At 32.9% G+C, this 17308-nt stretch overlaps 1 protein-coding gene across 2 annotated transcripts; it reads left to right on the plus strand.

Annotated features, from left to right (window-relative positions):
- Positions 1-2251: 2251 nt before the first annotated feature.
- Positions 2252-11506, plus strand: LOC8266404 (protein argonaute 16). 2 transcript variants are annotated; one of them, XM_048377276.1, is made up of 24 exons: positions 2252-2412; positions 4235-4462; positions 4547-4654; positions 4688-4785; positions 4869-5087; positions 5216-5352; positions 5529-5626; positions 5703-5800; positions 5913-6084; positions 6174-6290; positions 6366-6473; positions 6604-6666; positions 6805-6918; positions 7027-7192; positions 7297-7409; positions 7518-7655; positions 7739-7869; positions 8371-8436; positions 9507-9570; positions 10099-10210; positions 10299-10372; positions 10678-10772; positions 10861-10892; positions 10982-11506. In XM_048377276.1, exons 2-24 carry the CDS (start codon positions 4271-4273, stop codon positions 11155-11157), a joined length of 2691 nt encoding a protein of 896 aa, XP_048233233.1. In that variant the 5' UTR covers positions 2252-2412; positions 4235-4270; the 3' UTR covers positions 11158-11506. The 2 variants fall into 2 exon arrangements, with proteins under 2 accessions (XP_048233233.1, XP_048233232.1); XM_048377275.1 differs by having other exon boundaries at positions 2254-2412; positions 4547-4785.
- The last annotated feature ends 5802 nt before the right edge of the window (positions 11507-17308 follow it).

Consider the following 17308-nt stretch of genomic DNA (forward strand, 5'->3'; position numbering starts at 1 on the left):
CAGGAAACTTTCCCATGAGAAGCAACAGTCCAAATCAACATATCAGAAGATTGGAAACGGTGGAGACGTTGGATTTCATCAACGATAGCTGGAAATGCCAAAGAGAAATAAGAAGGAAAATGCCACTCATTCTCAATATAGAAATAAAAAACAATCCCCGAGAGAAACTTCCTCCTATGAATGGGAATGTTCAGTTTAGAAGCTAGAGAATCCCCTAATCAATTGTCATGCTATAAACTGAGATTAGAACGCTCACCAAAAAGCCATATGGACTCACTATGAAAATGCTCAGGAATATTTTTGATAGAACACCAGACCAAAGAAGTAACCAATCTGGGTAGCTTCCTGATATTAAAAAACCGAGCTCGCAAGAATCAGAAAACAAATGACTCATCCTCCATTAAAGAATGAGAAAACTTATAGAGCATTGCTGAATTCAAAATCTTGAGATTTTTAATGCCAAGACCACCTTCATTTCTTGGAGAGCAACAATAATGCCAAGCAACAGAAATGTCCTTTTTCTTGGCGAAAGAACCATTCCAAATGAAATTTCTCAAGTTTCGAAAGAAGCTTAGAAGCCCATCTATAAACCATAAAGCTATGAATAAAAGAGCTTTGAATAACTGAGTTAACTAGACAACACCGGCCTACCATAGATAACAGAGAGCCCTTCCATCCCTCCATTTTAGAATAGATTTTATCCGCAATGCTTTGAAGGTGGATACTTTTAGGAGCACCTTTGAAAAGATGAATACCCAAATAAGTAAAAGGAAGAGAGCCAAGCTTCATATCCGAAACCTGGGGCAACTGAGAAGAACGCCACTGACAGATAGGAGCTCCCAAGAAAATTTGAGATTTCTCCCAATTGACCATCTGACCGGACATAGAGCCATAAATCGCAAAAATATGAGCAAGAAGCCTGATATTGGATATCGAGGCTTTTCCAAAAATAAGAATTTCATCCGCATAAAGAAATTGAGATGGCACCTTAACACCATTACCAGCATACATTGTTCTAAATTGACCAGAATCAACAAGATGAGAAATCCACCTGCTTAAGAAATCTTCACCAATGAAAAACAATAAGGGGGAGAGGGGATCTCCCTGACGAACCCCACGCGAACAACTGAAATAACCCTTAGGAGATCCAATTAAAGTAATTGAAAGCCTGGCAGAATGGAAAATGGCAACAATCCACTTAATGAAAGGATCAGTAAAGCCAACAGCTCGGAGAACTTCAAGAATGAAAGACCAACTCATGGTGTCAAACGCTTTTCAGATGTCAATTTTAACAGCCATATGACTAGACTTGTCTAGGATGTTAACACATTCTGAAGCGCCAACAACGCAATGCTCTATATGCCTGCCCTTAATGAACCCAAACTGATGAGGTGAAACAATGCAGCTCAGAACTGAAGAAAGCCAATCAGCTAAAATCTTGGAGATGACCTTATAAATAAAATTGGTGAGAGCAATTGACTGAAAAGTGGTAATATCAATAGCACTAGCAATCTTGGGAATAAGAATCATGCGGCTAGAATTGAAACCCGGCTCCATATGACCAGAAGAAGAAAACTGCTTAATTGCTTGACAAACATCTGAAGAAATAAAATCCCAACAATTAGTGAAAAAATTCCCAGTGAAGCCATCAGGACCAGGCGCACTAGAACCATCCATATTAAAAATAATAGCTTTAATTCAGCATTAGAAGGAGGGTGAACCAGAGCTTCGTTATCTTCAGCAGAGATAGGTGAAGAAATAATATGATGAATAAGAGAAATATCCATCACAGACTGAGAAGGAATGTCACAAAATATCATCATTGATTCTAAGATAACGATTATGAGTTAAAAGCTTGCCGTTGGGCAACCGCTGATTGGTAAAAAAGCAGTATTGCGATTCCCATTGAAGCCAATATAATTGATTAAGAGTATAGACTTAAGAATATAATTTAAATTAGGCCTAATTATTAATTAAATCACCAATTTTATATTTTTTAATAATTTTAAAATAAATTTATATTTTAATCTATTTTAAAAAAATTTACAATAATTTTTAGAATTTTAGAGTAGAAAAAATGACGTCAACGTGATTGCATAAAATACCACTTATTTATAGAATGGACGTGGGACCCACGCAATGCTTCCAAAGGAGAAGAATCGTGCATCACACACGATCCAATTCAACGGAGATGATATTGAGAACGGTGAGGATCAGACGAGATTAATTCGATTTATTTTATACACGGAAGCACAATAAAATAACCTTAAGCTTTGAGAGAAATATAAATTGCATAAAAAAAATTGATACAAATGCTAATTTATTTGCCAATAGACACACCCCTTCGTCTTTCCCTCCATAATCTATTCCCATTCCCTTTCAGTCTTCACTCTCCTGGCCATAAGTGACAAGGTAAAAATTTCTCTCTGCTTTCATTCTCTTACGGTACCGTTTCTTTTAATCTCTTCTCTGTTTGCTTTATTGTTTTCTGGTTTGATTTTTGCTTGTCTGGCTCTCGCTTTACTCAAGTTCGTGCAGTTCTGTAACTTCATTTTGACTCTTTGTTTCTTCTTTTTTTTTTGCTGTTTTGTTTTTGCTCTATGAGCTTAATCGCTGTTGCATGGAGTGTTATTTTAGGGTAATTTCCTCTGCATTGTTATTTATTATATGATTTTATACTTTTCTGTGTGTGAAACATACGCCTTCTGTTATTCCTATGCGTTTATTGAGCGCCATTGTGATTTTAATCGGCTAGGGTTGTGTTTTCGCTGGTTAAAATCTGTTTACGTATTTATCTTTTATTTGATCCTTTTTCTTTTGGTTTTTGTGGTAATTTTTTTATATATTATTATTTGCTCTATTCCTTCGCGTTTTCTGATGTTCTTATGTTGATTTTTCTTAGAAGTTAAATAACTCTCTTAATTTCTTCTCTTAGTTTCTTCTTCGCTTTTTTTCATATTCTTGTTTTTATTTTTTTAGGAAGTTAATTAAATCTCTAATTTATGGTTAATATTTTTCTTTTCACTTTTTTTTAAATATAAATCTAGCAAATAGATTTAAATATATATACACACACGCAACTTGCGTGATTTATAAACATAAAAGGTGTGTGATCGTGATTTATTTATTTCTTTTATACTTCTTATCAGCTTGTGCAATTACATTTTATATTTCTATTTGTAAATTATATTTGTTATATTATTATTATTATTATTATTATGTTTTTCTTTTTAGTTTTTTTGGCTATATTTATGTTCTAAGTGTTAGACGATTTCTAAGAGTCCAAATTGAATTTCTTTTCCTTTAAAAATATAAAGTTTCAGCCGTTGCATGTTATACTAACATTTTTAACCTGGCTAGCTTTCTTTATTTAAAAGAGCATAATTTCTATAATAAAAAGTATATTAAGGAATATTCAAATGTAACGAATAAAATATTTTAGTTAACTCCAATGGACTCTTTATATTTTATTTCTTATTTTGCTTTTGTTTCCATAAACATTAATGGTTTTAATTTTTCTTTCCTTTTCTTTTTAATTTTTATCAATAGGAAAACAATATTACAAATATCAATTAATCAAGTGAATAGAAACTTGTAGTGCATTTATTAAATATGAAGTAGAGAGCGAAGTTTGACTCTCCATTTGTAGAGAGCTAAATCCACTCTTTACTTTATATTTAAAGAATAAAGAGTACATTGGAGTGTGATTTTGTTACATGACTCTTTAAAATAAAGAGTTCGACATATATAAAGATGGAAGAAGTTTAGGTTTGGTGACTTAATCTTTTATGTGTCGTATTGGTGATGTCGTGTTGTCCTTCTTTTTCTTGTGTCTATATCCTACTCAATGGAAGGATGATAGGATGCAAATCAGTGCCCATTCTGTTAATGATATCCACCTCACAGTCCCTTGTTTTATTGAATGGCTATTACTAACTTAAGTTAAATCTACATTTGCAGTGTGAGCTTTCTGTGCTTCTTTCCTTTTTCTTTTTTTTTTTTTACTTTAGTTTATTGGTGAGAGTTTTATTATTGATTACTACAAAGAGCGCAATTTTCTCTCATCTGCATGATTCTGTTTCTGCATTAATGGTGACATAGATGTCAAACTTACTTGGATTTTAATCAATTCACAATCCTTAGATCTTTTATTCATGTAAGTGCCTCTGACATGTTCTGGAGCTGATAATTCTCCCTCTCACTTTTGAAATTGTTGTATTTTCTTATACTGAAGTCTTAAGGAGTTCTGATTTCCTGATTCTGACTAAAAATGGACAAAGAAACTGGTGGATCCCCTCCACCTCCAGTGCCAACTAATGGGAAGACAAAGAAGGCAGATGCTCCCAAACATTCTATCGTCAGTAGGCAGGGATTTGGAAATAGTGGCCACCGCATACCTTTGCTCAGCAACCACTTTAAAGTTTCTATCAACATTCCAGATGCTGTGTTTTACCAGTATAGTGTATGTTTGTTTGGCCATTGTTTCTCCTGCTATCCGGTAGGTTATCATGCGTTTGTGTAAGTATGTCTTTTATTCAATTTTCAGGTTTCTTTTACTTCAGAAGATGACAGAGTTGTTGAAGTCAAGGGAATTGGCCGAAAGCTAATTGAGAGGCTCTACCAAACATATTACACTGACCTTGGTGATACAAAGTTTGCTTATGATGGCGAAAAAACGCTCTATAAGTTTGCTTATGATGGCGAAAAAACGCTCTATACAGTGGGCCCTCTGCCACAGAACAAGTTGGAGTTCACTGTAGTGCTTGAGGAGTCATTTGCAAAACAGTATGTGAGCTTATCACTCACTTCCATGTTGTGCATTTAAATATTTTATCTGCAATTTATGTTGCATTACACATGCATGACAGTGGAAATGGGAGTCCAGAAAGTGGTGGGAGCCCTACTGCAACTTCTAAGAGGTCAAAACGCTCTTTTCATTCAAAGTCTTTTAAAGTGGCAATAAGCTATGCTGCTAAAATTCCCTTGAAATCCATTGGTCTTGCTCTGAAAGGAGTCGAGGCAAATAATAGCACTCAAGATGCTCTAAGAGTATTAGATATTATCTTGAGGCAGCAAGCAGCTAACAGGTACTATAGTTGCTTTCTCTCTCTCCCTCTCTCTCTCTCTCTATATATATATATTTATAGAAACTGTTCATATCAGTTATGTCTTAATTCTTTAGCATTTTTACCTGAATTACATAAATATTGAACAGGGGTTGCCTTTTGGTGAGGCAGTCATTCTTTCATGATGATTCAAGGAACTTTATTGATGTCGGAGGGGGTGTAACTGGTGTTCGGGGATTCCATTCCAGCTTCCGTACCACTCAGTGCGGCTTGTCTCTCAATATGGGTATTAGCTTTTTTTCATGTTCTTCTAGCCATATTGCAGTTGTTATTTTGGGGATTAGTACTTGTTTTAGTTAAGTGGAGCTTGTATTGTGGAAAATCTATTATTGCCACTTGATCACTGATGCACTGCCATTCTTCTACTTCTTCTTCTTCTTCTTCTTTTGTGGTGGCTTGCAGATGTGTCTACAACAATGATCTTAACACCTGGACCAGTGATTGATTTTCTGCTAGCTAATCAGAATGTACGGGAACCACGCTATATCGACTGGGTAAAGGTAAGAAATTGCTAAAACTGCATCCTCACATTTCAGTGCTTTTTCTGTAATTTCATTTTGTTTTGCTAATATGCAGGCAAAAAGGATGTTGAAAAATTTGAGGATTAAGCCTAGGCACCGTAACATGGAATTTAAAATTAGAGGCTTGAGTGAGAAGCCCTGCAATCAGCAGTAGTATGTGCTTTTCTCCCATATTTGCCTTTTCCTTCGTTTAGTTCTTCTCTTCACACTTCTTTTTGAACTCCCTTGGAAAATCCACTAACTTTGATCTTATCACATATCCTAGTTTCCCTATGAAAATGAAAAACAGTGAGAGTGCAAATGCCGAACCACAGACTGTGGAGATAACTGTGTATGAGTACTTCACTAGACACTGTGGCATAGAACTCACCTTCTCCGCATTCCTGCCTTGCCTTGATGTTGGAAAACCAAAACGGCCAAACTATCTGCCAATAGAGGTCTGAAAGCTTCTTCCATTCAACATTTTCTTTTAAAGCTTGTTTTGCTTAAACTTGTCTTACTTCCTAGGATTTTCCCTGCATTGCAGCTTTGTTCGCTTGTTTCACTGCAACGCTATACAAAAGCTCTATCATCAGTTCAAAGGGCATCTTTGGTTGAAAAATCTCGACAAAAGCCACTGGATAGAATAAAAACTGTGACTGATGTAAGATATTCTTTGTCATCTGTATGGACTTTTGTTCTTTGCCTTGATATAACTGAATTTTGTGTGATCTGGCAGGCTGTCAGGAACTACCGCTATGATGATAATCCTATGCTTTCTGTATGTGGTATATCTATAGAAAAACAATTGACACAGGTTGAGGGTCGTGTACTTGAGACTCCAAAGGTAAGCAATAGCTCTGCCTCATTTCCTTTTTCCTTTCTTTTATGTGTACATGTGGGTAGGGGAGGATGTTGGTTGCATGAGATTGGTCACTTTATTTAAATTGATAAAAATGCATTTGTGTCATTTGCAGTTGAAGGTTGGAAACAGCGAGGACTGTGTCCCTCGTAATGGACGGTGGAACTTCAATAACAAGGTGCTGTTCTTTTTATATTATAGTCTGACTATACATAACATTTACTGATTGTTCATTCTATTTGAAACTTCTTATCTTTCATATGCCTCTTGGCTAAACTTAACCAAATTGCCATTACTGGACTCTCTTCAACTGCAGACACTTTGGAAATCCACTACCATTGAACGCTGGGCTCTTGTCAACTTTTCTGCTCGCTGTGATACTAGTCAAATTTCTCGTGATCTTGTTAACTGTGGAAGAAGAAAGGGCATAGTATGTTGCAACATATAATTTACAATTTTGAATTTGGAAGGCACTGTTATTTTCAAACTTCAGCTTATTAATTTCTCTCTACCTGTATGTATGTATTCGTCCATGAAGCAAATTGAACGACCATATACATTAATTGAGGAGGACACACAATCTAGAAGAGGCGGTCCTCTTGCCAGAGTAGAAAAGATGTTTGAGCAGATTAGAGCTAAGCTTCCAAGTGCTCCACAATTTATTTTGTGTGTCTTGCCAGAGAGGAAAAACTCTGATATTTATGGTAGGGGTTCATTTTGTTTCTCATATTCCGTCTGTCCTACTAGCATTCTCTAAAGTGGGTCATTCAAATTGCTTAACCTATAGATGTCTTCATGCAATTTCCAGGACCATGGAAGAAAAAATGTCTGAGTGATTTTGGAATCGTCACACAGTGCATTTCTCCTTTTAAAATTAATGATCAGTATCTTACAAATGTACTTCTTAAGATCAACTCTAAGGTAGTATATCTTGAGAATAGAAGCTTGAAGTATCTTTACTTGTTTACCTTCTCTTTTTCTCAGTTCATATAAGCCATCAAGATTACCTTGTGTCGATCTTGTTTATAGCTTGGAGGAATAAATTCTTTGTTGGAAATTGAGCATTCCAAACAAATACGCCTCATAATGGATACTCCCACAATGATTTTGGGCATGGATGTGTCTCATGGCGCTCGTGGTTGTTCAGATATTCCATCTGTTGCTGCGGTATGTTGTCCTTTGCAACAAATTTTTGTAATCTTACTTTTGTTTTAGTGGAAATAGTGCTATTTGTAATCTGAAACTATCAGGTTGTTGGGTCTCGATATTGGCCATTGATTTCAAGGTATAGAGCATGTGTAAGAACACAATCTCCTAAGGTGGAGATGATTGATGCTCTATTCAAGCTTACAGACGATAAGAATGACGATGGCATCATGAGGTATTCCAGTGAAATTATATTCATATTACTATTTGTAATGGTTGGTGAGTTGCTTATATGTTAATCATCCATATATCCCCTTGCAAGTCGAATCTCTGTGTTGGTATATTTTTAAATTATTACCTCCATCACTAATTCATTATTTATATTATAATAACCTGAGTTTAAGTTAGTCAATTCATTTGTAAGATCATCAACCTTTTAAATCTTTTCTATATGTACTTGGATCATTTAAAAACAATATTTGTTTCTTTTTTTTTGGACTTCTAGGAAATAAGATCCAAGTATCTGGCATCAGCAAAACCGGTCTTCTCACTTGTGCTTATGCCTGGAAACTGATGTTTACTCATAATTATCTCTATATGATGCTCATTTAACCTCATGCAACTGGGCACCAGTTTTAAAAATTACCCCCTCTCCTTTTTCCTTTATTTTCTACCTGTTCTTTTAATTCTAATATTCTATTAAAAACTTAAACCTTGGTATTGTTCCTTGTTACAGAGAGCTGCTAGTGGACTTCTATCAGACTAGCAATGGACGCAAACCAAAGCAGATTATTCTCTTCAGGTCCCACAGCATTTTGTTGATTTTTTTTATTTTGATCTCTGATTGGATTATTGTTGACAATATTGAAAACTTACAAAACACATGGAAAGAGAATTGCTTTAAGGAAAGACTGGTTCTGGGTTCCATCTTAGAACAATTCTCTAGTAGGATACTAATTTGGTGGTGTCCTAAAATAGATAAATCAGGAGTCTTGGTTTATAGGTGCTTTTGTTGGATCTCATTTGTTTCAAATACTAAGCAAACATTGAGGTTATTAAATTTAAAAAAAAAAACTAAGGTAGTTTTTATTTCCATCCGGACATGAATGCTTGACACTGAATCTATTAGAATATAGACGATCATGCTGGCCCTATAGCTTGTTGTTTTGTTCACTGCGGTCTAAGGTTGGGTTGTTGATTCCTACAAGATTGAAGGAGCTTTGGTGCTATCATCCTTTTATTTGAAGCAGACTTTGAACATTGGGATGTATTAATGCCTTGATTTTCATTTTGCTTTATTCCCTGGAATTTTTTTTTTGTGTCTAATTTTTGTCTATACTGGAATCCATGAGAAGCTTTTTGAATATCATTTGTGCCTTTCATTCAACATTTAATTGAAGGACTACAAAGTAAATAGGAGGATTAGATTATCACTGTGGCTGCATACAGATTATCAATTTCTAACAATGAGCTATGGGTGCTCTCTGTGTTTTATTATGGTAGATCATTTCCTTTTGTTATGAGTGCTTATGGATGCTGCACTTAGTGTCCCTGCAACATTTTTGTACTTGTCAAATTATCTATTTTTCACCCCAACTGTTAGGATATGCATTTTGTAGTCAGATGACAAGTTTTAATATGCTTATTAATTTGCATCAATTAGGAAAGTCTTGAATTGGTACTAGTAATTTCTCTGTTCATGCAAAATTTTGTTTGATATTCTACTGTAATTATTGCAGAAAATGCAAAGCATATGATGTTATGATTGATTTCGTGCATTCTGCATTTGGGATACTTTCTGTCATTTTATTTTTGGTTTGTTGTCTGAGTATTGGAGTTATTTTATTTTACCGATAATCTGGGTTCTTTCAGGGATGGAGTGAGTGAGTCACAGTTTAATCAGGTTTTGAACATTGAAGTGGAGCAAATCAAACAGGTTCTGCTAGTCTTTCTTTGCAGATATATTCTTAGTTTCTATTTTTCATCCTTGTTGATCCCAAAAATAATTAGATCCTCATTTTCCTATATGTTCAAAATTTGTGTACTCTAGCTCTCTTGGGGATAAATTGATTTTCTTATTGAAAGATGAATACAAATTCCTCATTAAGGCTGATTATGTGTCTTAAGACTTCACAACCTCTTGAATGCATAATTATTGTTATCCTGCCTTTTTTTTTGCCTTCTGCTGGGACTTTATAGGTTGCTTGCCCTTAGGATCTGCTGTCTCGTATATTGTGGCTCTCGTGATAAGTGGAGTTTCTCTTTGAATAATGGGTCCCATTTCATCATTTAGGCCGAAATTGTCCATTTGACCATTAGACTTCAGTACCTCTGAATACATAATTACTCCTGCTTTTGTGCCTGTTGGGCCTTTTGCTGAAGATCTATAGGTTCTGGATTGTCCTTGCCACCTGCTTATTTGGAGATCCTTATTGTTTGATTTGGTTAATGTATGATTTTACAGGCCTATCAGCATCTTGGTGAGGCTGAAACTCCCAAATTCACTGTAATTATTGCTCAAAAAAATCACCACACAAAGCTATTTCAATCTAGTGGCCCTGAAAATGTTCCTGCTGGTCAGCTGGTTCTGAGTTTTGTTTAATATTTATGTTTTACACAGTGCAAGCTGTATTGACTATTGTTGCTATTCATCTCTCTTTCCAGGGACAGTTGTAGATACAAAGATTGTGCATCCTAGAAATTACGACTTCTACATGTGTGCTCATGCTGGAATGATAGTAAGTTCTCTCTCTGATAATTGACTGGCCTTGCATCATATTGTTAAAGTCTGTTATAGTACGAGACTATCAGCTTTTATATTCACTTAAATTACTGGGGGATTTGATGCAAGCATTCAGTGATTAGGTTCTAGATGGAGATAAATACCACAAGTAGGCAAATAGAACGCTAGGGGCAACCATCTGAGAGAGACATTTCTTCAGTGGTTCGGCAAACATGCATTTTCATACAGCATATTCTTGATTTCCTTATTCATTCCTCAAAAGTTCTATGTACATAAATCATTTTTCTTCTCCTTTGATAGGGCACTTCAAGGCCAGCACACTACATTGTCCTGCTTAATGAGATTGGATTTTCTCCAGATGACTTGCAAAATCTTATCCACTCTCTTTCTTATGTGTAAGTTTTTCTGAGCTCCGATTACTTATCCATGGATTAACTGTACACGATCTACATCATAATTAGAGTTGATTTTTTAATGATTTAGGTACCAGAGGAGCACTACTGCCATCTCTATTGGTAATTTCACTAAACTAGTCAATTTTTCATCTTTAACAAGGAATTTTCTTGGAGTTTCTTTAATAACATTATTCTTTTATTTCCTGCAGTGGCCCCAGTATGTTATGCTCACCTTGCTGCACAGCAGATGGGGCAGTTCATGAAGTTTGAGGATTTGTCTGAAACCTCCTCAGGACATGGAAGCATGACTTCTGCAGGGCCTATTCCTGTTCCCGAGCTGCCTAGGTTGCACAAGGATGTCGCGGGTTCAATGTTCTTCTGCTGAGATGCAGCTGACAAATCTCGTAAAAATTACTTTATATATTTGCCTAGTGGAAATCTGGACTAGAATTTTTGCTTGCATTGCCTAGCGCCGCTTTTTACCAGGCACACTACTAACTGCCGTCTTTGATAGGGTTGCCTTATGCCCTGTTCATTTCTAATTACTTGTTTCTACAAAATCTTTTTGTCCTTGGAAGCATATACTGATCCCGGAAAATTCAAATAGATGCACATGGTTAAGATTAAGAGAGAGAGAGAGAGAGAGAGAGTGGAGTTTGCCTTGTAAAGCTAACTGTTAGTTTTTAATACACAATTGGTTGTTGCATAAAGGTGCAACCATGTTGTCTGTGAGATTGCTAATGTTTTTTCTGTTAAATTCTTTTTATGTTTGTTTTCTTTTCTGTAAGCAGAAAGTAGTCTCGGAAGCTTTTAAACGAAATGGATAATTGTATAGGCCGTCGGCTTTTGATGCATCAGGGCCAAGGTTCTGTCATCTGTGTTATAATTTGTTGCCATGCCTATGCCTGTGCAGGCAGCTAATCACTCCGACTTGCTTACAGCTGTGAACTGGAGAAAAAAAAAAAACGTAAAGCATGCTGATATCTTGTATTGTTTCTTTTAATTTTTTTTGCTTTATCATATCTTTCCTAACGTTGCATATGATATCTCAATAATTTATACTTTAGATTTTTGAGTTAGTAAAACAAATAATTAATTATTCGATGAAGACTCAAAAAATAGTTGATCCCAACAGAATCGGTTCCCTGGATAGCTGATGGTATCAAATCCAAACATGGTTGCATGAATATTATAATGTGGTTGAAATTGAAATGAAATAAATGTTATAAAATTTTATTGAATTTATTTGTAAAGTTAAAATTTATGTGTTTGGTTAAGACTTTTATATAATTAAATTTGTAAAATTAGTTAAAATTAAATTATATCTTAACAAAATAAATAAAAGTTTTTATATGTACATTAATAAATTAATACATTTTATAAAATAAAAATAGTCCTTCCAACTTTACCATTTTACTTTATATTTTCTTGTCTTTTTTTTTAACTCTTATTTATTTTATTAAAATATTCATTTCATTTAAAATGACTTTATAAGTATGAAATTTCATTCTCAAGTAAATTCTAAATGAATACATTTACAGTTAAAATAAGTTTTTTTAAATAGATTTCAGTCATTCATATCAATTTCTTGTTGCTACAACTATATGACGTGCATTATTACTATTTTGGTACTAAACTAACTAACTCCATAACATGGTCAACTAATTTCAAGAAATTAGGCATTTTGTGGCATTTAAATAAAATAAATATCGTGCGAGTCTAATTAGTGTAAAACATTAAATTTCAAATTAATAATTAGAAATGAAAAACAAATTTTGAGAAAAGGCCCATAAGAGCACTCTAATTAGGAAAGAAAAACAAATTATTATAGTTTGTTTGGGACATTGGATTGTAACGTGGCTCCTGAGCATTATTTTAAAAACCGAATGAAGTAACCAACTGGATCGAGAATCGATCGTCAGTTTGATCCAGTTAAGATTTAGAAATCAAAATTCTATTTAAATCCAATTTTTAACAAATTGAACTTGCTGTTCTGAAAAGGAAAAGGAAGAACACTTGCACTAGATAAGTACTTAGACATACCCAAGCTTCAAGCCATCTTCAACTGCCCCAGCCTTCAATAAATTCGCTGAAGGAGCCCAAGTAACTGGAATTAACTCGTGAAGCAATGACCAGATCAATTCTTCTTTTTACTCTAAACATCATGTTAGAGGAGACAGAGGAGTCTTTATTGTAAGAAATAAACCAGCACTCTTGAAAAGTAGCTATAGATTTTGAAATTGAGAGTGTTTGGTTCAACTGTTAAGAATTAGTTGTTAACTAATTTACACTCGACACTTGAACAAATTTATTTAATGAGGATTTAAGATCAGCTGTCTTATTCTCTTAGAGCTTTTGGCTAACTTGTCAAAACAATATTATCACTTATACTAATTATTAGATTATTCTCTTTAAATTACATTTTTATGCCCAAGAGAAATACATCCTCCATATTCCTCTTTAACTTTTATTTATTATATTAATATTCTTATATATATTTCTCACCTGTGCACTTTCATATTTATCTTAATTTGCCAATATCTTGAATCAATAGAGATAAGAAACAAATACTTTATATTATAATATCTTTTTATAGTTGTATATTCAATTCGCACTATTGAGCATAAATATTTATTTTTTTAACTTTTTTTTATATATTTTATTTATATGGTAATAATCTAAATATAAATTATATCTATATTAATTATTTTACAAACTAACAACAACTCTAAAAAATACTTATGTGAATTAGTTATCATCTATCAACTGTATTGACCAGTTGAACCAGCTGTACTAATAAGTCAAATTAAATAGATCCTAAATATATGGTTTCTAGACTAAAACTTAACTATTATAATCAAATGGATTGATTGTGTGTGATTTATATAATAAACAAAGGACTATTTTACCTTCTAACTTATGTCAGAGGATCATATAAGTCGATTTCTTTTTCTTTCTTTTTTCTAAAACTCCAAACCGTATTTTCTTCACAACCTTGTAAACTTTAATTCCAAACATTAGCCTTGGGGAAGGCTTTTGGTGCATGTATCTCCGTCTAATGAAAACCCAAAAGTCAAGAGGTGGTTTTGTTTCCTAGCCTGACAGAGGGTTGCCATGCTTGGCTGTGTTGCTGGGCAGCAGCCAATTGCTGCGACTTGCCTACAGCTGCAAACTGAAATTAATAATAAATAAATAAGAGCAATGCGTGCATGTTGTTGGCACATCGGACTCTTTTTAGAGAAATGGGACAATGGAAAAAGGGTGGGGCTGCTTGCCATTCCTTCTTTTAAATATTTTTCTCTTCTTAACATTTTGCATATGACATTATTCAATAAATTCATGCTTCTTTGAGAGTTTCTTTGAATTAGTGAAACAAATAATTTAACTATGTGATCAAGATTTGAAGAATAGTTCCTCCCAATAGGCTCAAGATTCTTATTTTATTATATTTTAATTTTTTAAATAATTATTACTTATTTAAATTTTATTTAAAAATATTAGTATCACTTATAAGTATTTAATTTATCAATTACTTTCTTTTATTTTAATAAATTACTGACATTAATATTTTTAAATTATATGTATCTAAATATTTTTTTAACGTTTTACTTTCTAATTTTTAAAAAAAATTTGTATTCCCATGTTGTATTGTGTTTCTCATTTCTATTTTCTCTTGCAACTTAGCAGATAGCTGACGGAATCAAATCTTTCCTTGCATAGATACCTATATTCATATTTTAGTACAAATTATAAAAGATGTAATTAATTTTCTATAATTTTGCAGTTTTATATGGTACAAATCATCTGATTTGTTATATTCTTTTACTACTCTATGATGTGTGTTATTACTATTTTATGACTAAATTGACAAACACAAGCCTTGACAAGGTCAATTCATTAATTAATAAATAAATAAATAAAGATTAGGTGTTATGTGGCATTTGAGAAAATATTATGGGTCTCATTAGGTGTGAAAGGAAATAGTTTTGGGAAAGGAAAAAAAGCCTCTTAAGAGCAGACCAAATGGCATTGTGGGTTCTGAGTTCACATGTATAAATTGAAAGATAGAGATGGTTGTTCCTTGTAAATTTGGTATTAGTAATAAGAACAAACCATAGGAAAAGTAGTAACCAGTTCTTTGAGTGGTGAAACACAGAGAAGAAGAAAGAAACAAATTAAAGTCTTTATGTGGAAAATATGATTGGTCAGGTCAAAGAGTCTAACATCTTCCTTTGCTTCCATTTACTTTCAAAATTTCCATTCTTATGTCATGGGTTTGCTCACCACTTCCCCAATTTTCTTCCCATTTGTCCCACCACCAAACCTATTCTACTCTCTCTCTCTTCCTCCCTCATCTCCCATTCTTTTTTACATATATTTTGTACCAATTCCCATATATTGCTTTTCTTTTCCAATAGCTTTTAGAAAATTAATTCGTATATAAAGGCTTATGATATTGAAAAACATCAATTTCTATTTTATATAACTCGCTTTTTATAATAGTAAAAAAAAAATAAACGCCGTTTTGTATCGCACGGATAATATAAAACTTTATTATTAAAAATACAACAATTTGCATCTTGTTTAATGAACTGAATTAATGATAACTTCATGTAATAAAATATTACAAATTATGATCTAAATTTTCTTCAGAAATGACTAAATTAAGTAATAATTGATTATTTAATTTAAAAAAATGATAATTTCTATGTATTTACAATTCAGAAGTCCTTGGACAAGAGTTTAACAATCAAAGAGTTCAGAATTTATGGGATTTCAAACTGAAATCACAATTATCATGAATCTGAGGGTGGTTATAATTCTTATTTAATCAATTTATGAAGATATTAATATGAGTTAAAATCTCTAGTTATCAACACTGCAAGAAATGACATTTCATTCAATTGGTAATTGGAATTCATAATATAATATAAAATCTTGAATTTTAATAACTTTATTCTTAAATTTAATATGACATCATATAGTATTATTTTGTGGTTAGACTAAAATACAAATTGAAATTTTAATTAGTTTTCTTGAAAAAATTAATAATAACAAGATTTTCTTACAAAAGGAGAAAATAAGAAAACCCTTTCGGACACGTGTGATATATGCAGTGGATTAAATAAGCATTTCACTTTTCAAGTGGTGTCAGTAGGGATGCATTTGCACAGTATCTGTCTCTTTGAAAATAATAACTTTTTATTTGGGACCCACTGACAAATTTCTGAGATTTCTTGGCCCAAAATTAACTCAGTTGGACCATATTACCCTTCTTCAGGTTTTCGTTAATTTTTTCTTTAAAAAAAAAGAAAAGAAAAGAAGAAGTTATTCTTGGACCATTTTAACCTCACAATTGGGGTTTTGGGCTCTGAGAGAGAATTAATGGACGTGTGTGTGTTAGGGACCATTTCTGTATGATATGGCACGAGTTCACGTGCGATCGGGTGTTATTGTTGGGATTTTATAGTCAATCTTCTTTCCAATGAGAAAAGGGCAGGTGTCACTACCAAAATCAAAAGCTAACCGCTTCAACCAATCAAGTTGTGGTCCAAAAACTGTCATTTCCTATTTGTAGATTTTGTCACATGCATTTCCAAACTATCCGCTTGTAATCCATGCCGACTCCACTTGCTATGTCGATTTACAAGCACACATTCATACTAGGTGCAAACATTGGCAGCACCTTAATGTTTGTGTAGTTTCTACCTTAACCCTTCATTTAATTTGTATTAACTCTTACTCGTCCGATCTAATATATTATAATTATTATTATTATATATCATATGAGCGAGATAACAATTAATATAAATCAAACTTAGATGTTTGATATTTTATTATCGAAGTAGTTTAACAATGAAATAAAATAAATTGTATCCTTTATGAATTGACGTGTTGATATGTTAATGACACGTTTAAACTATTAATGTTGTATAATAATAAAATTTATTATTGGTGTTTTAATATTTAATTTATTAATTTTTTTACCAAGATTATCTTCTATAATATATATTTAAATTTATAATAAAAATTTGCTTTTATTATTTTATTAAATAAAGTTGTAATAAGTGTGTTATATCTTGTTATCCATTTAATAAATATATTGTTTATAGGTTTAGAATTTTAATTCCATTAGCTTATTATGTCGTGTTTAGTTGTCAAATTGTATTATGTTATGTCTCGATATTATAATGAACGTGGTATATTATCGCAAATTATTGCCTTAATGAAAACCAAACGGAAAACTATTTAATTATATTTACACTTAAATTTAATATTGATTCATGCCTAGTAATTTTGATTAATAAAGAAAGTTGATCTAATTTTTGTTCAAATTCTAAAGCCTACATAGATTTTGACCATATTTAAATTATTGACCCATAAGTAAATCATCGACCCACTAGCCAGGGGTTCATTTAAATAATCCTTAAAGATTAATGATATGTGAAAAATGAGGAAGCATAAAGATAGGGAGTCAGTTAGAGTATTCTAAAATCTTGAAATACGTTCTTCTAATGTGGGGAGGAAATAATAAG

This window comes from Ricinus communis, chromosome 7 (genome assembly GCF_019578655.1).
Source record: "Ricinus communis isolate WT05 ecotype wild-type chromosome 7, ASM1957865v1, whole genome shotgun sequence".
Classification (NCBI taxonomy): Eukaryota; Viridiplantae; Streptophyta; class Magnoliopsida; order Malpighiales; family Euphorbiaceae; genus Ricinus; species Ricinus communis.

Excerpts from the sequence above, each read along its gene's own strand:
- LOC8266404 (XM_048377275.1), top strand. The coding sequence starts at position 4,271 with ATGGACAAAGAAACTGGTGGATCCCCTCCACCTCCAGTGCCAACTAAT. Across the intron at positions 5,627-5,702 it reads GCTATATCGACTGGGTAAAG|GCAAAAAGGATGTTGAAAAA; the intron begins GTAAGAAATTGC and ends GCTAATATGCAG. Across the intron at positions 6,667-6,804 it reads GGTGGAACTTCAATAACAAG|ACACTTTGGAAATCCACTAC; the intron begins GTGCTGTTCTTT and ends CTTCAACTGCAG.